The 24,925-nt window shown below is 35.9% G+C and overlaps 1 protein-coding gene across 1 annotated transcript in view; it reads left to right on the forward strand.

The window, feature by feature from the left end:
* Positions 1 to 24,925, forward strand: part of LOC150099306 (suppressor of lurcher protein 1-like) — a 222,869-nt gene that overhangs the window by 160,235 nt on the left and 37,709 nt on the right. The window contains exons 3-4 of the mRNA XM_090403542.1: positions 9,328 to 9,518; positions 17,336 to 17,374. Of these exons, the coding sequence (XP_090259668.1) occupies positions 9,328 to 9,518; positions 17,336 to 17,374 (230 nt within the window). The remainder of the gene's footprint in view (positions 1 to 9,327; positions 9,519 to 17,335; positions 17,375 to 24,925) is intronic.

The following is a 24,925-nucleotide window of genomic DNA, read 5'->3' on the forward strand; positions in this document are numbered from 1 at the left end:
TACCAATCACAGATAGCTGACCCAAGACTATCACAAGTATAAACAGCATTCGGTGAAGAGACGCGGAGGACAAGTGCCACCATCTCCATGTCCCTAAGCCTAACGCAGTATATCATTGTCTGTAATAGTGTGATTTCTATGGTCGATTTTCTTGATTTTAAGGGATGAAAAATCCGAGTTTCCGGGAGATAAAACATTTAAAGATCTTGTTCTAGTCAAAATAAAAAGTAAAAATACTGAGTTAATCGATCTCAGTGCCTGAGATCGACTAACTCAGGAACCGGTTGAAGAAAGGGTTAGAAAAAGTTCCTCTAGTCAGAACAAGATTCGAACTCTGAACAGCATTCTTCTTCTTACCGCCTAGCACTATGGATGTTACACAAGCCTATTATTTATTTAGATTTAATTAAATTTTTAATTTATTTATTTATTTACATATTTATTTACTTTTTTATTTTATTCTTATTTCTATAAATCACATCCAGAGCCATTTGAAGCTGTTTTTTTTTTTTTTTCATATTAATTTAGTACTGTATTAAAGGTCTAATTTTGTCCTCAGCAGCTCTAGTTTTTGATTTAACTTGAAGCTGCAGAGTAACATTTCACGTTCATTCATAACATTTCAGGTGTGAAGTCCAGTAGAAGGCAATGATTCCGATTGTCTTTAACTGGACGAAATTTAGAATTTTTAAGAGAGATTTTGAGGCACTTCCTTAAATATGAACTGATCCCAGTTTCTTATTTGAGAAGAATCTGGATGAAAACGAACGAAAGATTAGGTTGGAAAGAGATTTTTTTAGAAAAATACGACACGGCTTGATTTGAGAAAGATTGAAATCGACTGCCTTCCTCTCCCAAAAATTGTATGGAAATCGGAATTTTATAAATTACCTGTAGATATTCTAGGCATCTAGTTAGCCTTATAGTGACTCTTTCTTGTTCATAATGCTATAAAAAATGCCTTTTTTTCGCTGTTTTTTTCTGGTTCAATCGATCTTTGGCGAAGGCCAGTAAGGTCCCCTGGAAATGCGGATATCTAAAACCCCGAAACTAAAAAAAAAAAAATAAAAATACTGTAGAACTTAGTATATTTCAGACAATAATTTACTAAGTTAGAGTTTATGAATATGAACTGGCATCAGTTGTCTGCTGGACACTCTCCCCAGCATCTTGAAATCAACTGTATCTACTAAGGATAGAAACTGACTGTCTACAGATTTCCAAAAAGTGAGTTAGGATCAAAACAGTTCCGTCTACTCCCTCTGGAGAATAAAAGTTGTTAGAGGATTCGCTTTTGTTTTTTTTTTAAATTTATGTAGATATTCTTGAAATCTTTCAGGTTTGTACATATCGAAGTTTCTGAAATTTATAAGCGGATTTGAAGTTACTGAGAAAAGATCATGATGTGCAGAAGAGAAAATAAATGAATAGAGGAATACAACCTAGATGTACCCTAGAAGTAGTACAGAAGTTTTTTATTCATATTTTATTTTTATTTGTTATGTTATTATGCAACACCTCTAAGGAGCCATCGTGGAAGGATATGACATCAAACAATCCACCATTTACAATAATACTCCATCTCAACACTTCATCACTATCCACACACACACACGCGCGCGCGCGCGCGCGACTGTCGGTCATACATTAACAGTTAACCGTGTATTTTTTCTGGCCGATTTATTATAAGTTCAAAGATGAATAGCCATCTACCTTCATGTGTGTGTGTGTGTGTGTGTGAGAGAGAGAGAGAGAGAGAGAGAGAGAAAGAGAGAGAAACAATTTGAATGCAAAAATGCTAACAATACGAAGACTAGAAGTCATCACACATAGACTTCCCCATACAACGTGGTCCATATTTTCCTGACATTCTTTCGTATCAATGGATCAGTAGCTGAATGTTGAGGTCTACCTAAACGTCATTGTAGACCAAATGCATGTTGACTCTTTAAGTAATGGAGACTTACCACAGGATAACGCGCCATATCGCAGGACACGAATCGCCCAAGAATGGTTATGAGAACATATTATAGTGGTTTTACCTTAAAAGACTGATCCTGTTCCCTACGACCACCAAAATGTCAATCCTATTTAAACTGCTTTGAGAGGTGGTGGAATTAGATGTTCATGATAAGCACTCACGGCCAGCAAATCTAATAGAATGGCTGGAATTATATCACTTTGGAGTAGGATCTTATGGAACGTACTCCAAAGTGCTTCTGGAACTTCATGCAGTATGTGAGAACGTGTCGAGAATTTATAATAGCCTCAGTACGTTCTCAGTTCTCATGTACTGATGGTGTTCTAAAGACACACTAGTCCAACGCGGTATTAGGTGGATTAGTCTAATAACTGCTGAGTGTTACTAGAAGCAGATCATCCTTGTCCGCGTATGTAGGAGTTTGGGAGTAAGTAAGAATCCATCTCAATTCTAGTTTCATTAAGATTATTTTATCTAATATTGAGATATTCAGAATTTCTATTAAAATTATCCGCTTGAATTATTCGAATTATGAATTTACTTGTTTGTAAATCGTCGTAATCACGCTTCTGATAAGTACCTTCAAAAGAGATGTATAGAGTTCGGGACTGGAGCGGAGAGGTTAATTTTCGGCTGAATGGCATACAGGGGTCTTTTGAATTATGCACTGAATCATTCAGAAAAGATCTCTGGGGTCTCCTGAATTATGCAACGCAGTTAGTGTGAAATGGAAGACGTTTATATCGTATATCATCTACTACATATTTTATATCGTATATCATCTACTTCAGCTGCCTTTCCACATTTCAGGCTCTTGATGACTTTTTATTTCTTTTTTTTTTATTTTTAATGTCATGAAATTTAAGTGAAATGATCTTGTTTAATATAGTGTGACGCATTCATAAATTAAATATATAAATTACCGTTTATTATTTTATAAATGAACAGAAGCATAGCATAGCGGATATTATAATTTAATTAAAGTTATCATTAATTATAATGAAAAATATTTATGCATTGTAACCCACCATAGAAGTCAGCTGAGCAGGGGAAGCAGCAGAAGGATGTCAACTTGTTCAGCGAAACGCTTACCGTATTTACTCGATTATCACTTGCCCTCGCATATAAATTGCAACCCTGATTTTACTTTACGAAAAAAGACTTTAAAAAGTTTTGCATATACCTCGCACACAAAAAATTTTTATACAGGTTCACGTCGAGGTGATAGTAACTCGCTCCCTGAGGTTAACAACACGCCCTCCCCAACAGTCATTATACTGCTGATGCAAGAAAAACAAGTAGTTTTATTACATCCCTGATTTGCAGTCTGTGTAATATATTTCTCAACAAGTAGTGCAATTACAGACAGCTGGAATAAAAATGGCGCTAACTAATGAATCACATGTCTCCTCTCACAGAAACTATGCTGTATAGACTCAAGCAAAACCATATGCTGCACCGGAAACACAGTAGCTAACTAAAAACTATTGTCCAGTTTTTCAATTGCATGATCGGCCGGCTCAACTCACACAAAATTTCAACCAAAGGTTAAAAGTTTGTGTGAGTTGAGCCCGCCGGTAATGAGAAGTTCCGTCGGAACGATAAACGACACACGTCGTGAATGTGTTAAAAGTAAGAAATATATATAAGTGAATGTTATGACAGTTTCAAATGTTATGGAATTCGGTGGAAGAGAATTAACATTTCAACTCAACAATCGTAGGTTGCCTTTGGGTCCTCATAGCTGCTCTCTCGTGTAAAACAAAATTTAACTTGTATGTATTGTAACAATTAAAGAAAAAAAAGGTTCAATAATTTATAAGCCTATTAAAAGGATATCAGCTGTAAATCGTCGACATGCCACCTCTGGCACGCGTGCTATAGGTTCGCCATCTATCGGCCTAACAAACATCCGAGAACTACAGGGATTCGCCACCTTCCAACATGGAAAGACTACTACAGAAAGTACAAAATAAGTGTCTGCACATGATACTAGACACCTCATGGTTTGTCAGAAACTAACAGCTGCACCGACACCCCCCCCCCAGACATTTCCTCTCTCCTCCACTCTATAGCAGTAAAATACTTCACAGATTCTGCCATCTACCCAAATTCACTAGACAATCTCAAAAGTATGACAAATACCCCTACAAACACAGATAATCCAAAGCCATCTTCTAATCAAAGACACTCCAAAAACTACCAGTTCAAAGGGTAAGTATAGAGCTCTCAGCAGAACCCTCATCAGATAGGGCAGGTGGAATAAGAGAAGTTAATCGCCACTACCTATCCTGCTAATGTTTTATTTATTTTATTTTATATATTTTATTTATTTAAATTAAAATATTTATATGACAGAACAACTCAAGTAAAATTTAAAAATTGCTAATTTATTTCGAACACCTTTTAATTTATTTAAAAAATTAGCAATATATATTATACAGTCCAATGAAATTGTGTTGCGAGGTGGATCTTAGGGAGGAGATCTGATCTTGATCTTTGAGGAGATTAGTGAAAGTTAGAGTGAAGGTAAGGTAAGGTAAGGTAAAGATAAAGACTGAGACAGGTGATCAGAAATTTTAGGTAAGGTAAGGTAAAGGTAAAAGACTAGTCTTAATCATCATGAGCACTCTTTACGATGAACTAGACTTTAAGCAGCTACTTGCAATTTTCCGACATGTAGGAAACCTCCTACATACAAAATGGCCAGGTAAAGTAGAGATCCATCAAATCGCGGAAGTCGAATCTGAGGACTATCAACCTTCAGAACCTCTCCCCACCACATCTCAGGATGAAACAAGAGACAACAACCCAGCCACAGATACTCAGACTCCAGAAGAACCAGACGACTACCAAACAGTGAGCAGAAAAAAGCGACGAAAAGAGACACCACCCGAAGAACTGGAACACCAGCCAATGGACACAGTGGCACAGATCAAAGAACGAGTCCCGCCGGTAATCTTACGAGACAAAAAACAATGGTCGAGAATTTCGGAGGCCATGAGAAACTCCGAGATTAAATTCAAAACAGCCAAAAACTCCGACGAAGGAGTCCGTATCCAGCCCGAAGGGACATCAGACTACCGTCGGCTAACAGTTGATGGACGAGCTAAAGAACCCATACCACACTTTCGAACTGAAAAGCGAAAAGAACCTAAAAGTGTCATTAGAGGACTGGTAGAAGAAATCACGTCCGAAGAAATAGCCATCGACCTTAGATCTCAAGGACTGGAGCCCATAAAAATATCAAGAATGTACCGGGCAGACAAACGTCCCATGCCGCTGGTTCTCGTGGAAATTAATAAGGAACAAAGAAGGATTTACGATCTCAAAACAGTTTGCAATCTCAGGATTAAAACACAACCACTCAGAAAGAAAGCAACAGCAGGACAATGCCATCGCTGCCAGAGATATGGGCATGCACAGAAACTGTGCAGAGCAGAGTACAAATGTGTGAAGTGCGGAGACAGTCACCCTACTCACACATGCTCCAAACTACGCACAACTCCAGCCACATGTGCAAACTGCGGCTGCCCACACCCAGCCAACTATAGAGGCTGCACTCTCCACCCAGATAACCTGGCAAGCAACAGAAAATCAGGCACTCCACCAGCTCAAAAACGTGCAACACCCCTTGAAGAAGATATCAATCAGCGAACATCACACAGCTCATATGCTGCAGCAGTCACCTCAAAGGCTAAATCAGCAGAATCTATGACCAACAGTCAGAACACAGCTGCTATCCTTGCTGCCACCCTAGGGGAGATGCTAACGGCTTTTAGCAAGACCAACCCCCAATCAGAGTGATACGAACAAGTTCTTAAAAAACACTCAAGTCATCTTCACAATGATAAGCAATGAATAATACACCTGGTTCGAACAACTTCATACAGATCGCATTTTGGAATGCCAACGGCCTAAATAACAAACTCCTGGAACTACAAGAATTTACAGCAAGACATAGAATAGACATCCTCTTAATCAACGAGACGCACCTTCGGCCCTGCGACAACCCCAAACTAAGGAACCACGCACTACTAAGGAATAACAGACTCAATGCCAGAGGAGGTGGAACAGCTATCTTTGTCAAAAAAGACATAAGATACAATGAGATCAAGAAGACAACGACTACACACCTGGAAGAAACTGGAATTGAGATAAACACCAACAATGCAGGTAACCTAAAGCTATATTCAGTCTACAACCCTCCAGGCAAACCACTACTAGCCTCGGATCTCTCCCAGCTCCTCGACACAAATGAAGCAACAATTGTAGCGGGAGACCTAAATGCCAAACATCCTGCATGGAACAGTAGGAACTCCAACAACAATGGGAAGAGCCTACACACGTTCGCTATGAAAAGAAACATCATCATAGCAGGTCCCGCCGAACCAACACACTACGGACCGCTGGGAAGACCTGATGTGCTGGATATAGCCATTTTTAGGAACACCTCGCACCAATTCCAGTTACAGGTAGTCAATGATCTAAGCTCCGACCACAATCCGGTACTACTAAGCCTAGGCGGGGAAACAGAAATCATTCCCAGGCAGTCCTGCACAAATTTCAAAAAGCTGAACGCTATCCTCTGCAACCTCACAGGACCCGTTCCAACCATCTCCTCACCTAAAGAAATAGATACAACGATCAGAAAACTGTAAGGCACAATCCAAGCTGGCCTAGCAGCAGCTTCCACCGTTACCACTCCAGCTCAAGCCAACCTGCTTCCAGAAGAGATTCTAAAGCTCATCCGCAGCAAAAACAGGATCAGGCGCCGTTACCATACAACACTATCCCCCCAGGATAGACAAGAACTAAACAGGGCAACAAACCTTGTTCGATATGCGATCAAAGATCACAAAAACCAGCTGTGGGAGAAGAAGCTAAGCTCCTTAAACACCAAAGACAACTCATTGTGGAAAATAACGAAAGCCCTTCGCAGCGACCGCCCCAACATTCAGCCAATCCAGGGAGAAAGGGGCATGGTCTACCGAGACGACGAGAAAGCAGAAGCCTTCGCGGATGCCCTGGAACTGCAATTCAGCCCCAACTATGCGCATGCAGACTTGCACTTCATTGAAAAAATACACAGGCATGTCCGCTGCGCACTCCATCAAACCAGCAGCCAAGACAATACAAGCTATGCTACACCAAAGGAGGTACATCAAATCATCAAGAGCCTCAACAACAGAAAGGCCCCAGGTCCTGACGAGATTTCAAACCAAACCATAAAAGCACTCCCCCATAAAACAGTTATGCATCTAGTGGCGATCATCAACGCAATGCTCAGACTCAACTACTTCCCCACTCGCTGGAAACAGGCAGATGTAATCCTCATCCACAAACCCGGAAAAGCACCTCAATTCCCCCAGAACTACAGACCTATCAGCCTCTTATCAAATCTGGGAAAAATCGCGGAAAAGATAATTCTGAACCGCCTACAAAATGAAACGGACAAGATCGACCTAATCCCAAAAGAACAATTCGGATTTTGCAAAGGCCACTGCACAACCCAACAGGTCCACAGAATTATAGAATTCATCACTACTGGATACAACTGGAAACAGCACACAGGTGCAATCTTCCTGGATGTGGCGAAAGCCTTCGACAAAGTATAGCACAAAGGCCTCATCCACAAACTATTAGCTGCAAAATACCCATTAAATCTAGCCAAAATCATAGAATCCTATCTGAAAGACCGAAAATTTCAAGTTAAGCTACGTGGCCTCAGATCCTCCATGAGAAGCATCACAGCAGGGGTCCCCTCAAGGCTCCCTCCTATCGTCGCTACTCTTCAACATTTTCATCTCAGACCTACCAAACACAGTATCAACTACCACGGCCTTCTATGCAGACGACATGGCAATACTGACCAGATCACTCAGGCCACACAACGACTACAAGACACAGCAACAAATCTTGAAGAATGGTTTCAGAAATGGAGGATAGATGTCAACCCCGACAAAAGTACTGCCATACTATTCACAAGACGGAAAGTAACCCACCACGGAGCAGTCACGATGTTTAACACTGATATCCCATGGCAAAAAGAAGTCAAATACCTGGGTATCAAACTGGATAACCGACTCAGATTCAACTCCCACATCTCACATGCCTACAACAAAGCCAACTCAACAATAGCTCAACTCTATCCGCTACTCAACCGAAGAAGCAAAGTCAGTACAGAAAACAAACTAACAATATTCAAGACAATCATCAGACCCATATTAACGTACGGATCGCCGGCATGGAGCCACACCTCCCCCAGCAACATCAAAAGATTACAGGTACTACAAAATAAATGCCTCCGAATGATCTTCGATGCCCCGTGGTTTGTTAGGAATGCTCTCCTCCACCAAGACGCTAACATGCCAGACATACCTTCATATCTCAACCAGACTGCAACCAAGTACTTCGCCCAGGCATCACTCCACCCCAACCAACTCATTCGTGATGCATCAAATTATGATGAAAACGACAGATGGAGACACAAACATCCGAAGGCAGCTCTGATCATCGCTTCACACGATTCTACACAGCCCTAATTCGGGCGAGCCATGCGCTCAAAAAAAATTTCTCATATCGATAATCACAATCTAGCGATGAAGGGATAAAAGTCCAAGGGACTGACGTCCATCTCGCCATTTAAGTTAACAGTTAACAAAGTTGTGTTGCGAGAACTTCGGATTCATTCAATCCAATACCCTTGGAGGGTAGTGGATGGCAGTGCTCTAGTCAATGAAGTTCTAACTGTGGCTCGGCTATTGCTGTTACCCTCCTGACATGATCAGAGCTTTAATTGCTCAATAACACCTTATCCCTACATTGTCCTCTACAGATAACGGGGAAGATAAAAAGCATTCTTGCTTCGCCCCTTTAAGCCAGTCCTTATAAGGATAAGTTGTGTTGCGAATGGGGATCAAATGGTAATGTTGTAGCCAATGAAGTTTTAACTGAGGCTTGGCTATTGCCGTTACCTAGCCATGATTAGAGCCTTAGCTCAATAACACCCCATTCACACAGATTCTCTTCATTCTAGATGACGGGATAAAGAGTCAAGGACTCAGTTCATCGCCCAGTTCTTTTAATAACTTTAAGTTGTGTTGCTTACATCATTCAAACATGCGTACTGTAAATTAATTTAGATCATGGAAAGTCGACTGCTAACGGGAAGAGCAAAATGCCTAGGGGCATCACTTTTCACCGAATTATACAATTGACATAACTCTGTTCCCATTTTCTTTTATGATGGTTTTAAGCCAAACCATTAAGATACTTTTCACATAAAAAGGTTATACAAGTTTCCACGTACTTTATTTTTTCTTTCTTTCTTTTCTTTGGTTTAGTTGCGAGGGTGTAGATGCAGTGATGGTTTTTATCACCATCAACGGTCAAAAGGAACGCGTCGACAATTTTTGCGGTAACAAGATGCCGGCTCAGTTGATGTCTAATGGACCATCTATGACGGTTGAATTCCGTAGTTTTCACTCTTCGCCGGAGGTGAAAGGATTTCGAGCCATTTTCCGCTTTGTCAAAGGTAAGTAGGAAAAAAAAAAGAAAAAGAAAAGTTGTTTTAACTTTTTGGTGAGGAGAAAGTCCCCTAATTGCTACTAATAAAGTTTTTGTGTGCTTTATGTATTAAGAAATACTTCCTTCTAAGTGTTAAGACTTAATTAAAATAATTACCGAGGTCATATTACAGTTATGGAATAATTGCGAATGTTCTTTTACTTAATTGTAAGTAAAAAATGCTTTTTTTGTTTAACTTCAGTTAATCTTATAATATAATAAAAGTAAGTTAAAAATTCTGAAAATTACATTTAATAATAATATAAAAAAGTTAGCATTTTAGTAGAAATTGGAACTCATAGAGAAATACACCACTAAATAAATTTCATATTGTAATTATTAATAAATTTTTGAAGTTTTCACGTGCTGCTATTATGAAAGCCTTCTTTTTGTGACGTCTTTCATAAAATATCCTTCCGTTTCATTACGTCATTTACTTTTTTTGGAATTTAATATGATTGCGTTGAATAGAAATAAGATGTCAGATTTTCTGTACCACACGTTCTGTAACTATATTACAATATTAGAAAATGTATTTAATTTAATTTTTTTACTTTCACATTCTAGAATTCCATAATAATCCACAAACTCTTAGGGAAGAGTGAATTCCACACTTTGGTTTAGCTAACCACACAACTAATCATATAATCACACTATGTATTTGTGAGCCAAAATGTCTTCTTTTATTTTAATTTCCCTTTTCCTAGGGAATTTATTGTTCAAATAAACAAATGCTTCACCGATCTTACTTAAACATTTATAACAAGCACTTCATTAAGTACAGTTAATGTGAAACAGAGGAAAGAAACATTTTTTTTATTATTATTTTTTTTATTTCGTCAACTAGCGATTCGCACGAAACGTACATCGAAACACACGCAATGAGCCCAATAGTCTGCAATAAAATTGTTCACGTAATATTGAACATTAATATAGTTTTCAGGGAAAAAAACAACAAAAACGTGTGTTAAATTCAAACAAACAACAAAAAAAAAATGAATCAGTTTAAAATCAGAAATCTTACCAAGATCAAAACGTATGTAATGTTATCCAAGATATAAATATCCTAAAAAAACATTAAATTTTAATTCCAATTAGTTGTAAAAGCCTTTATTAGCCAACTACTAATGTAATTAGATAAATAATAAAAAAAACCTTAAGTGGATAATTAAAATATTTAATAAATAGAGCTAAAAATAAGCGAGTTTTCCGCTTTGTTGCCAAGGCTAGGCAGATACTGTTAAGAGATAATAATGATTTTGGCTGCTGACACGTCACACAATCTAATTACGTAAATTGCTCACAGGATATATATGACGGCTAACGTTTCAAGACGTAACTGCAGTAGAAAGCAGAAAATTTGATTGTGATGTCCACTTACGACCGAACAACAGCATCCTTAATAAGGATTGATAACACAATTTAATACTGAAATGAATTTCACTTTTTACAAGTGCAGACAAAATGGACGTTGGAAAGATGGTCTTACTGGATTCAGTGTCCTTTTCAAGAATGGTTTTAGATGAAATTATCCTTGAATTTTAAAATCTCGCCTACAATGTCTACTTATCGTTGACACCATTAAAGCGATTTTCTAAAAAAAAAAAAAAAAAAAAACGTAGATTTCTTAAAATATGTTATGATGAAAATTACAATGGGGAATGAGTTGAACACTGTACTACACATTTTCTGATATTTTTTTCTGATTTTTCATAATAAATTATTATTTTCTTTAAAACTTTGTATAATTTAAAATATCATAAATATTTTAAGATATTTTTATTTTTATTCTTCGAAAAGTTATTTAAAAATTTTAAATTTTAGACACACATTTTAATTTTTTAAATAATTTTTTTTGAAAATATGGAATTTTCAAAAATTTATGAAACATAAATATTTAATATTAAATAAATATGCTAGGATGACAATATGCTAATAATATCAGGGTGACCACCGCTAGTACTTTTTATAAATATTTATTGTTCTATTACTTTCACCAACAGATCTAGTACTTTCTTTCTTCCGAATAATAATAATAATTAAAATAACAACATGAGAGTAGACGTGTGAGTTTAATATTTTATCTTCTTCCACCTCCCCATATGTCACATTCAGTGACACAAGCACGATTTCTCTTTTTTACCTCCCCACCCTCTCACTGTTCACTAACCTTCTCTCGCTTCCCCCCCCCCCGATCCCATGCTCACGCAATCCGACTGGCATTAGCCAATGAAAATATATTCTTCGCTATTCAAACACTTCTAGCGGGTTATAAGATCATTACAACATTCAAAACAAGCGGAATAAATAAATATTTTAATATGAATATCCAGCTTTTATTAATGCACAGCGTAATTTGGATCCTATTGAAAAGATAAATCCAGCCGACAACGAACAGTTTTTAGACGTAGAAAATGTATATCATTGAAAAAAAGTCAAGAATTCATGGTGTTTTAGAATAAAGTTTTAAAACGAAAAATGCTGTAGAAGAACAAATGTTTCCTAATTTAACGCCATTAAAGCTGTGCTGTGCCTCCCTCATTCATCAGCAGCAACTGAAAGAATATTTTCAGCAGTGACAATAAATAAGAATAAAGTAATAAATCAACTACAAACTCCCTTATTATGAGAATAAAAATTATATGGTAAATTAATACACATGTTAAGTGCTAGAGTTACAATTAGGACTTCTGTTATGATGAATGACAACTGCAGCTCTTGGACTCATACATGACTACAGTAAGGTGAGTTTTCACTTTTTTTCTTTTCATATTTGTCGTAAATGCATTAATTTAGCAATTTCACATTGAGTTCATCTATGATAAACTGGTAGTAATATCGTAAAATGTCCTAAATAGAGTGAAACAAAAGCAAATAAAAATTTAGTACTTTTTTTCAGATCTAGTACCTTTTTCCTGCATAAGTTAGTACAGAATATTTTTGCTGGGTGGTCACCCTGTGTTAAATTGAAGTCTTTTACCTCCATTCTTTAGTAATATAAGTATAAATATTAAATAAATATGCTTGGATATAGTAAATTGAAGTCTTTTGATTCCATTCTTTAGTAATATAAATAAATATAAATACTGTATATGCATTTAAATATTTTCCTTAAAAGTTAAAAAAAACATATATTTGGACCTTTTTTTAGTATGCAAAATAAATAAATAAAATATATAAATAAAATAAATCGGTAATATTAGAAATGATGCAAAATAATATACTTTGAACACGTGAATGAAAAGTGGAATAATAGGTAAAAATTTTAAATAATTTTAAGAAAATGCAAAATATGTCAGTTGTAATTACTATTATTCTCATCTGATATTTTCTTTTTATGTTATCATTACCTAGCATTATTGTTATTTTCTTATATATAATATATATATTTATCTCATTCATCAGACCCATACCAGATTTCACAAAATCCTATAGCACAAGAATATCGTATGTGGGCAAAAGCGATTTATAATGTTAATAATTTATTTAAATTTAATTAATTAAAGTTACTATTAATTATCAGTTTAAATATTAATAATAGTTTAAAAGTAAATACAATATATTAATTGCATAATAATAAAGTATACCTTCGTTTCTAGTAATGCAATATTAATATCGAGCAACTCCATGATTTTAATTTTTTTTCTTCACTTTCCCAAGATCAATATAACGCTAATGAATCTCGAAGACAAAGTTTTAAAAGTGAACATTTTCCTTTTACTATTCGTGATCAAGTGATAATACGGTCCATTAAACTCTGGATTAACCGGCGCGCAGAAGGTTCTTAGCAAAGACGGAGATAATTTGTGTCCTCCTTCATTAGAATGCGTAATGAATTCATTGCAAAATCAGGCGAAAGTTCTTAATCTAAATTTAGGAAAGAATTCGACAAGTTAAGCGACACCTGAGTCAGCCAGCATCTTGTCACCAAGATACTAACGGGAGTTTTTTTTTTTTTTTTTAATCTGCTCCATATATCTGAACAAAACAGTGCTGATCTGGATTTGTTCTTAAAATAAACAAAGCAAAAAAAAAAAAACCGTAAAAAAATGATTTTTTTTTGGAGATATTTGAAGTAAGTGAACTTACAAGGTTGCTAGGCAACAGCGTTAGAAAAGTCAATCATTATTTAAAAGTAAATTTCCAAACACAAAGTTTGAAAAATATTTTTGTGATACTTTCTTTTTTCTTATAAAAGAAAATAAACTCTTTGATCCTTAATGCTTCCTATTTTAGCACTTTTTTTCCTCTCCTTAATTTCACAAGAAAGACATAAGCATTTCTTTGAAGACTTTCTCTAGCTGTAGTCTACTTACCAGGAAAAATCGGAATTCGATGTATAATTTAGCTAGAAGATGCCTATTTGCCCGCCAGATGTCGCTAACTTGATTCAGATGAATGCTGCTTTGTGTAAAATGGGCTCTGCGTTTTACCAATAATGTCCTTTTTGGCTGGAAATTCTGAATGAAGTGAAATGGACTAAGTAATGTGATTTTGCTAACACTTGCCCTGAGGGAAAAAAAGAAATCGTCATTAAAAGCAATGTTCTGTAAGTTTCACATTTCTTTAAAGACATAGCTAAAGATAGTTAAAGCCAATACGTATCTTGCCTGAAATGGGAAAATCTAACATTCCTTGACTGATGAGTTGCCTTACTTGCTAGCTATTAAAGCAATTGAGCAATGCTTTATAGGTTAAAAAAAAAGGGGGGGGGGGGGAATGATAGTATGGTTTAATTAATTTATTTATTAAAAATGTTATTGTTTGAAATGTGAAAAAATTGGTTATTATGAATAAAAATGTGAAATTTGGTTTGGATGAAGTAAAAACGTTATTTAAATTCTAACACATGCAACACAACTTCATTGTTGGAATGGACATGTTCCGTTTTAGCAAACTTAACATGTTTGCTAATTGTTGTTTCTTAATCTTCATTGTTGAAATGAGCATGTTTAGTTTTAGCAGACGATAGAATGTTGTTTCTTAACCTTCATTGCTGAAATGAATATGTTTAGTTTAAGCAAATTAATATTATTTCTTAATCATCATTGTTGAAATGAACATATTTAGTTTTAGCAAACGATAGATTATCAATTTTTATTCATCATTATTGAAATTGACATGTTTACTTTTAGCAAACAATAGAATGTTGTTTGTTAATCTTCTTTGTTAAAATGAACATGTTTAGTTTTAGCAGACGATAGAATGTTGTTTCTTAACCTTCATTGTTGAAATGAATATGTTTAGTTTAAGCAAATTAATATTATTTCTTAATCATCATTGTTGAAATGAACATATTTAGTTTTAGCAAACAATAGAATGTTGTTTCTTAATCTTCTTTGTTAAAATGAACATGTTTAGTTTAAACAAAGGATAGAATATTATTTCTTAATTTATCCTCATTGTTGAAATGAACATGTTTAGTTTTAGAAAGCGATAGAATGTTTATCTTCAATCACCAGTTGTAAATGTAATTGTTGGCGCTTTCAACAATGGAAGAACTTCATTTATTGAAATAAATTGCTGTGAAACAATAAAAAAAAATTACGATTGGTATCTACGGCTTGAACTACGAACATTACTTTTATGAGTATCGTAAATAGTAAAATCGTAAATAGACGACGGACCATATTTGTGTGAGTTATTGCAAGATCTCTAAAAGATGAAGGAAAAATCCCACTCACAGTCAATTACACGTCTTGTTTGCTGACATCAATACCAGAGGGAGCCACTTGTCTCCATAATTATGATAATATAAAATAATGACTTCATATATTTTCGAAAACAGATCATTTTAAAGTTAAATAAAGTACTTATCTTCGTTATTTCTGGCGCATTTTTGCAAAATTAATTTCTTGAACTTTAAAAACGCGCTGACTTGTTTAAATCCGGGTGGTATTGTACCGAATTCTTTTATGGTTATGAAGAGTCAAGGGACTTGAATCTTTATAAATTTACTGCAAACATTTTGAACTGGAAAACCTCTTTCAATTAATTAATAACCACACCTTGTATTTAAAAGGGCATTCTTATTTCACTCTAGGGAATGTAACTTCTATTAAATCTTCGATATCACGAGACACGCACACCAGGAAGCCGTTTCGAAAATACATCACTGCCACAACAATTTATTATAAGTTGCATGGCTAAGAAGTCGCCCGGATCGTCTTGCTCTACTAGCAAGCTTGAAGAAGAAGAACAAAAACCAAGAGAGTGTATATAATTCGCAATTTTCCAGCCTAATTTGGCGCATTGCGGACGTTAATCTTAGAACATTCCACAGAAAAGGGATAATACATCACAGGTATGGGTCATACTCAGTTGGTGATGTCGTATCAATGATAATTTTCTTCCTAAAATTGACTGAGTTCACGCGTAACAAAAGGAGAGAAGAAAAAAAACACTACGAAATCACTCTCGTAATTTTATTCTCTTTATAACTAGTTTAAATGTTTAAACAATTCTAATTATATGCATCGGTGGAATTCCATTGTTTAAGGATATCAACACATTTAATTATTTCAGACGATTGTTTAGAACTTTCAACAATGAAATGCACTACTTTAATGAAATCAACATGTACAATTGTTGCATACGACTTGGTTAGAATTTTCAACAAAAGAATTCGTTTAATTAATGAAATTTACATATTCATTGTTACAAGTTTGTTGTGGTTGGCACTTGCAAACAATGCAATTCGTTTGTTTAAGGAAATAACCTGCGTAAACAACTAGGAATCCATAATTACAAAAGTTATTTTAGTATATTCGAATAAAAATTCATTGTCGTTCTACACGCTAAAGACAAACAAGTATTTACATATATGAAATAAGTATTTTCAGTATTAGATGACTTTGTCCGTTACAACCTAAGGGTTGATCGCTTATTTATTAAAGTTCAATTTTTTTTTACGCTATAAGGAACACGGTAAGCTTAGGGAAACCATATATGGAATATTCCACATCTTTAGTAATAAAAGCATCTGTGATTGTTTAATAAAACGTATTTTGTTATGTAATTCTTGAAAAACAAATGAATAATATGTTTCGTTGGTACTTGTGGAAACCACCGCTCAACTATGCTTGGGAGTTTAGATCAACGTGTGAAATAGCTTAAATTTAACCAGAAAGTAGCAATAGATGAATTCCAGACCTCGTATAAGAAAGGTTTGAGGCAAAGAAAGATAAACAAAATGCAGAAAACATGCGAATACAGAGTCAAATGTTTTATTGGATTGGGGGGGGAGGGGTATTCTCCGAGCACTTCCTAGTTTCTTGAAGTTACTGCATATAAATCCTGATATATTTTACCTACAGGTAAAATATAAAAGTAGCTACTCTATTTGCTTCTCTCACTTGTGTGTTTCGCCATCCAAATACTTCGTTTCCTTTTTTATAAAATTCACTTCCTTGTAGGCCTCCTATCTGCTTAAGCACACCGAGGAATGGTTATTGAATTTTTTATTTTCTCTTCTTCTTATCTATGAGAGATTAGTTGAGGGGGGGTAGCCTTGTACACGTGGAATCCACGGAGATATGAAGAAATAAATATGGAATGATACGCTAGCCGAGTTGCTATCAGAAAATACGTTGGTAACCCCAACTGGATGCTACTGTTATTCACTTAATAAGAAAGAAAGAATGAGTGAAAGGATGGATAGAAGCAAGGCGCAATTCTCGATTGTATTTTTAAAACATTACTCAAGAACGAATGCATAAGAATAGCTAATAAGATCTGTTTACGCTTCAAATTCAAAACTCCGATACAGTTTCTTTTTTCTTGTAGATTTTGGAATACCAGCTGCAACACAAGATCCTGGAGCAGGTAAGAACATTTTAAGATATCCAATTCAGATTAAATGTTTATTGTGTTCTCAAAATTTCACGCGCTCTTCTGTCTACACGAGGCAGAGAGTTTCACGACGTTAGAAACAGAATTTTGTTTGTAAATACAGTAAGAAGAAAGTAATAAATACCTCATCCTAATTGTCTTCCTGGAATACATACGAGGGTGGTCTGACAAGTTCTCGACCATAGATGGCAATACTATCGGCCAGTTTTTTTTTTCTAAGTTGGTACATCTGTCATAAGCATCCATGTGAAACTACAAGTCATTCTATCACGTAGTTTGTTTTATACAGCTGTCTGAAGCAAAAGTGTCGTCTGTATCCCTTGAAATGGATAAAACTGAGTGTCGTGAGTATCGTCTTTGCAAAAGAAGGTTTAACGCCTTTAGAAATTCATTCGAAGTTCATAAAAAGTTTATGGGCACTCTTCTCCTTCGTTCTGGACAATTAAGAAATGGGTTACTGATTTTAAACGCGGCCGTACCTTCCGATTTTTAACCAGATTAGACAAAAAAATTCGTGAGAAAAGACCCGATTTGCAGACGTAATAAATCATCTTTCATCAGGACAATACACCTGCCCACAAAGATGTTTTGGCAATGGAAAAATTAAGGGATCTGCACTATGAATTGTTGGAACACCACCCCATTCCCCACATTTGGCTCCCTGTGATTTCTGTCTCTTCCCGAAACTAAAACTCTTCCTCGCTGGTCAGCGTTTATCCTCGAATCAAGAGGTGAATGCAGCCTGTAGAGGAGTATTTTGCAGATCTTACTGAGAACCACTACACGGATGGGATAATGGCGCTGGAACATCGCTGTATTAGTCTTACGGGAGATTATGTAGAAAAATAAAAATAATTTTGAAATTATAAATTCGTTTTTTCGTTGTTAAGTCGAGAACTTTTCCGACCACTCTCGTATATCTAATATATAAAAAACTTTTTCCTGGATAATAATTTTAATCTTATTTTCATGTTATATTTAGGTAAAATACTATAATTTAACTATTTCTGAGTATTAGTTTATTTTTACATCTTTTTTTTTATATCTTTTTCTTATTTTCTATCTCTCTTTAACTATCTATCTATCTCATTCGTTCTCAACTTATCTCTTTGGAAACAGTTAAATATTTGCTATTAGACCATCATCATTATTATTTCACATCATTTATTTATTACAGTATTGTGATTTCTAAGGTAAGAAATGATTTATTATATATCGAAGAGGTATATCTGACATTGATTAATATTTTTTCGTCGAGAATGTTTCAGACCACCCTCGTATATAGAATTTCTTAGATATTTTTTTGAGTGTGGTGACTTGTTCGTAACCTTTCATGTCTAATAACACGACGAAAGGGTTACGTTAACTTGACGAACAGTACGCACTTTTCGATTGCGAAAGAAATAGACATCATAGCGGTACGTCTAAAACGAACGCACTTAAATACGTTATCCTGATGATCTTCTCAGAACGCCTAACGAAACGTCAGTTCGTTTGTCAACAATTATTCAGTTGGTGGATGCATTGACGGCGGCTTATTTATCTTCCCGAGTGCATTATTCATCGATTCGTCGAATATTAAGCAATGGGAGTTTTCGGTATTTTCAATGAGAAGCTTTTGGAAGGGCTGGTTTATGTATTCACTCAGAGGTGCTGCTACTTTGAATGCGTTTCTCTTAAATCGTACCGACTTCAAAATAGTGTCTGCTAACGACATTTTAATGGGGGGAACTGAAACTGTCTCTCTATTCCCTGGCGAAGCGGCTTTGATGTGATCGTTAAGAGCAGTTCATGATTCGAAAGAAAGTCTGTCAGGTTTAAAGTTAGTAGAACGACTTTAAATAAGAAAGTCTCATTACTTTTCTTGACTTGGTTTCGAAGCTTTTAATGCAATGAATTTTTACCAAGCAACAGTAGCAGAAACGACTAATTACTTTTTTTTTTTAGACTTTATTTAATTATGTAGGTAGGAATTGACAATAAATTTACTTGAGTCAATGTTAGCCTTATCGATTCGTTTGGATTCGGGGGGGATCGAAATCGGTTCGTTCCCTCGCAGGTAGGTTTCCCCCAGATCTAATGACTGACAGTCAAATCGAAAGAAATATTTCAACGTCACATAAACATTTTTCTATAAGTTTAAATAAGGGATTGACACAAAAAAAAAGGTTTAAAAATAGTTCCATTTACAACAAATTGTTGATATTCAGCCCTTAAGACGGATTCCCTATTACAAGAGTTTTGTGCGCATGCGCACAAAACTCCATTTTAACGAATAGATCTTCAGATGACACGATCGGAGTCTGTTGTAGGCTTGTGGTAATATTTCCACTTCCATAATGTTAGATTGTCCAACGCGATTAGTCTAGTGGCTTTGCGCTTCGCAACCTGGGAAAGGAGTGTCCTGGGTTCGATTCCTGTCGGAGACGCGAGGAATCGAATCCTTGACTATGGCTGAGGATTTTTCTCAGCCATAGTCAAGGTAGTCGGGCTTAGGCGTGGACAGCAGGGTTTTTTCACCAGTTTATCTGGGGGGTTTTCATCCCGCACGCAGGCAAACCGGACCCGTGAACACACTGGCTACAGTCATAGGATCTAGTACGGCAAGGAAGGCAACAGGAAACCACCTTGCTCATAGTCACTTCTCTAGATGGTGGCGTATATAGCTGCCCCTAAACAGCCAAAAGGTTATAACTACAAGAAGAATGTTAGGTTACTAGAAGGAAAAATATTACGGAGTCAGTTCTAGTCATATATTGCATTCAGTTTATTTAACTGAATGTTAAATAAACTGAATGGCGATTGCAATTTCAGACGATTGCAATTCTACACCCTCTGTCCAAAAAGAAACCGAACTTTTCGAAAATCGAAGAAACTAGTGGCGCCACCTGTTGTATCTTTTTGTTGTCGAAAGCGGCAACCTTCATTAGTGTTGTGTCAACTGTTTATGACATTTGTTTCATTCGAAGCCGAGTTATAGTGCCAAGAGTGACGGTGTGTTTTGACGAACGGTCGGAAAATGAGTTTCAAACGAGAGAGCTACGATTGACTTTTGTGTTAAACTTGGTAAACGTTCTACCGAAACGTATCAAATGCTTTAAAAAAGCGTACGGTGGTGAATGCTTATCCCGTACTCACGTTTGCGAGTGGTTTAAGCGATTCCAAAGTGGTCGTGAGACGCTTGAGGACGACGAAAACCCGGGCCGTCCAAAAACTGGACTGAGCGAAGTTAACATCCAAAAAAGTGCGGGATTTCATCAAAGAAAACCCGCAATCGTCCGTGAGATTGATTGAAGATGAATTGGGGATTCCTTAATCAACCGTGCACAACAATTTGACCGAGAGTTTGGGCCTTCGTAAATTGAATTCACGATTTGTTCCCCACAAGTGTATACTAGTGAGGATAGGGTTGAGTCTCCATTGCTCAGTTAGTTTCGACAGAGTTCTTTGCTCTGAAAGACCTGGGTTCGAATCTCGTCTATCAAGCGAAAAACGTTTATCAGAGATTTTCAATCAAAAAGTCACCCAACCAACCTTCGGATTGACACACTCGAGAAGAAACAGAAGGGTTTAGGATGGAGATGGTGGTATTTTTTTTGTAGCAGTCTCGTCTCAGTGTTTTCATAATTATTAGTAGTCATGAATACTGGCTGGCAACCGATTTCCAAAAGTTGGTTATGGAGAAGAGTTCTGCGTACTTCCTTTAGGGAGAGAAGATGATGTACAATTTATTTCTGTTTATTTATTTTGTGAAGATGATGATCAAGGGTGCACGTAGCAACAATTGAGTTATAGGTTAGATTGTATGTTGAAGTACACATCGATGTCACACCGAACTTTATTAATTCCAAATAAAACACTTCAAACTATCATTCACAGTATTTATTTGCATATAAAATACTGGAATTCATTTGTAGAAATCCTACCCACGTTCCGGAATCACTACAAAACTCCAGGATTTCACTGAAATGGGGAGACAGATGATAAAGCAACATCTATCCTGAAATCTTTTTAGTTGTTAAAGATACAGGATAAAGCAATTCTTCCACATTGAACTCTTAAGCCCTTCCCGAATAAATTTCGCTTGGAAAACAAACGGTATTGTTTTACGCCAGTCGAAGCCGTAAAACTCCGTATTTTTTTAACGAGCCCTTCTCCGGTATTACACAAGAGTGTCGTAGATTCTTGTATATATACGCGATGTGAAAATCTCTCTCACCAATCTTTTTTTCTTATCATTCCAAAGTGTCGTGATAACAAAACAATCATTTGCATTCCAAAGAGCTTCTTCGTAAGGAACTTGACGTTTTACTGTTTCAAATCTTCGTATAATTTAAGTAAATTGAAATTCGGAACCTGGGGGAGGGGGGGAGAGAGGTCTTTTGACAATGGAAAGAACGCTACAAGTTTTCTTTCTTAATTATCATAAGAAAAGAAAAAGCATAGTTGTGGAACTAATGCGATGTGATAATAGAAACATTAATAAGAAAATCATTAAGCAAATTCTGTATGAACAGCAAACACTGTTGCTCTTTCCCTTGTGTGTGTCTGCTTTCATAGAGTTAGATCCATTAGTGACATTAATTATATTTAAAAGAAAATTAACAGAGATCGTAGAACAAAAGGATTTTGATAATAAGAGCCGTTTTCTCCATTCTCTTGTTCCCATGGGCATCATTACGCGATTTCATGCACATCCGGACTTGTTTTCTTGCAAATGGTTGTTCAATTTCGCTTTATGAATAACAACGAAAAGAGCAGACAGTCCTTAGATGCGTATTATGTCTAGAATATTGTTGGAAATTAGAATGATGAGGCTAGTTGAATGTCTTCCCCCTCCCCACCCCCCCAAAAAAATTGCTATGACCCTTTGACCGAAAGGCATGCATCTTATCAACCGCACCACGTATAATTCGACATCCTCATCTTTATTTCGCGAAATTCTCTAACGTCATATCGATCTCTGTGCATGGTCGCAATACTACCGATAGACTACCTTCCAAGAATTATAATTTAATCAATATGTAGTTACTATCTCTCTTCCACTCTACACCTCTCTCTCTCTTTCGATGGTCTACCGAAATCCAATACATCTAGAGGACTATTCGGTGATTATCACACAAGAATTCTAATAACTAAGTCCCGGTATTTGAATGCTTTGTTCTAATGTGTGTGTTTAGTCTGTCGCTTAGGATGCCATTAAATTTAGAAAATGCCAACGCATAAGAAAAATCATTAAAATTAGAACTGCGTATTTGGTATTCGTTTACAACTGATTCTATTCTGACGTGCTATAAAAGAGAAAAATGATAGCGAACACGTGATTGTGACGTCACCCAGACAACAATATAATACTGCTGTCGCGTAGGCATTATAAATGAGTCCGGAGAATTAATATAAGCCTAGCAGTTGCTGCTGCCTTTATAAACGCAACGTTTGAAAACAAGGTTCGAATCCTGTAAGAAAACAAAAATTGTTTATAATGACTTTTTTTTTTCTAGTTGAAGGTGAGTTAATTTGTCTCATACGGAGGTGGCAGAGCTGTTTGTACATAGACACCGTTTTTTTTTTTTCATCCCACAAACTGAATAGAATAATACGCAGGATTGCTGTTGTAGTAAGGACAGTGGCAATAGTCGGCCACCGTAACAATCATCGGAATATTTGCAAAATTCTCTATAGATCAGTTTCCAAAAAAGAGACATCCAGCTGAAGAAGTCTAAAAAAGGCTTTACATTAAAAGAAAAGTCTTTTAAATTGCAATAGAAGAAGAGGATGGATCTGAATGCATGAAATTAATTATAATTCAATGAATACACCCCTCCCCCAAGAAAAAAAATACCCTCTTTGGTTTAGTTTCTCGGCCGTGCTATGAATAAACTATTAAAGAATGCCGATATATCCTGGTAGAAGTATGGTATTTTGCTCCTTTGGGTTTACACCGAATAAAGCGATAATTGAATGGAGCGAAAAGTTTGTATATCAATGAACTCCCCCTCCCCTCACACCCCTAGTCGGTCTAAGGCACGTGCTAACTCCTCTATTCCACGTTATTTGCGTATCAAAAGACTACATGCATATAACATGAGACATCTAGGCATCAAATACCAGTAGGAGTAGGGATGTTTAATTTCCCTAAGATATTTCTTTGTGCGTGCGTGCGTGTGTATGTTGAAGAGTGGTAATAGGGGAGGGTATACAGGATAACTGAGATGTTTCCGCATGGCGAATCAGATTTTATCAGTAATCTTTCTGTCACTTTCAAAACATTACCAAAGGTAGATGGAGACGAGTGTGTGTGAGGAGGAGGGATAACCTAAATCACGTGACCTCCTTTCACTATCTCTCATTCAGTTATCATTCTTCGTTGCTCGGTGAAGATTTTAATCTTGTTTTCTGCTTGGCCTGTTTCTCTTTTGTTCGCTAGCAAGTCGGGTAATACTCAAAATGCAATTTTTTTTTATTATTAATTATTTTCGCGTTGACGCATTTTGCCAAATTAAAAACTTCGTTTCATAAAGCGACAAACCACTACGTTTGCATATATCTTCCCTTTTACCAGTACTGCTGAACAAAAGATTCTTTTTTTTTTTTTCTATCTTTCGCGAAAGAGACAGAAAAAATACAAACATTACAGTATCCTGATAAAAAGACTACCTTTAATTACTCGTCAGATAATTAAGATGAAGCTTAAGAAAACAAAGATATTCAGCTTCTTCCCTCCTACGGAGAAATTGTAATGAAAATCGACACCTTTTTTCTTTTTCTTTTTTTTTTCTTTTATACGTCAAGGAAAAGTGGACCAAGGCAAACTCTTTATGATGAGAAAGACCGAAGAATTAAAGAGAACTGTTTATAGTCAAGAGTTGATTTGATAATTAAAGACCAAGTCGGCAAATATTTACTGTGAAGGCTCAGGTGTGAAATGAAGACAAAAAAAAAAAAGAAAGAGGGGTTTTAGAATACAAAAGTTTTTTTTTTTTCAAGAAATAAGATCACTGGCTTTAAAACATTCAACACTGTGACAAAAAAGCGATTATAAAGTTAAAAGGCTTCAAAAAAACAAACAAAAAAAAAACCGAATCGGAAACGATTATAGACTTAGCTTGATAGATATGCGCAGGAAATTTCAGATTCTTAGAGAAGTTCAGTTCCAGTTTTTTTAGTTGTTTATTTTTTTATCGAGTGATATCCTATTAAATGTTCTTCCATTACTCATACTTTAAAAGACATGACTGTACCTTTAACAATTAATAAAATCAATTCGAGTTTATATTTAGATATAAATATATTGCAAAAGAAAAATATTATAATAAATAAAAATTTTGGTAAATTACAAGAAATAAATTAATAACTTTTAAAATTCAGATTAAAATGAGAATACATAAAATACATCATTTTGCTATGTATATGAATTATAATAAAAAATAAAATGATGCGCATCTATTTATATATAGGGAGGGCAATGCAGTAGCCAATGAAGTTCTAACTGAGGCTGGGCTATTGTTGTTACCCTCCTGCCAT

This window comes from Typopeltis vanoorti, chromosome 14 (assembly GCF_054136105.1).
Source record: "Typopeltis vanoorti isolate ZY-2024b chromosome 14, IOZ_Tvanoo_1.0, whole genome shotgun sequence".
NCBI classification, from domain to species: domain Eukaryota; kingdom Metazoa; phylum Arthropoda; class Arachnida; order Uropygi; family Thelyphonidae; genus Typopeltis; species Typopeltis vanoorti.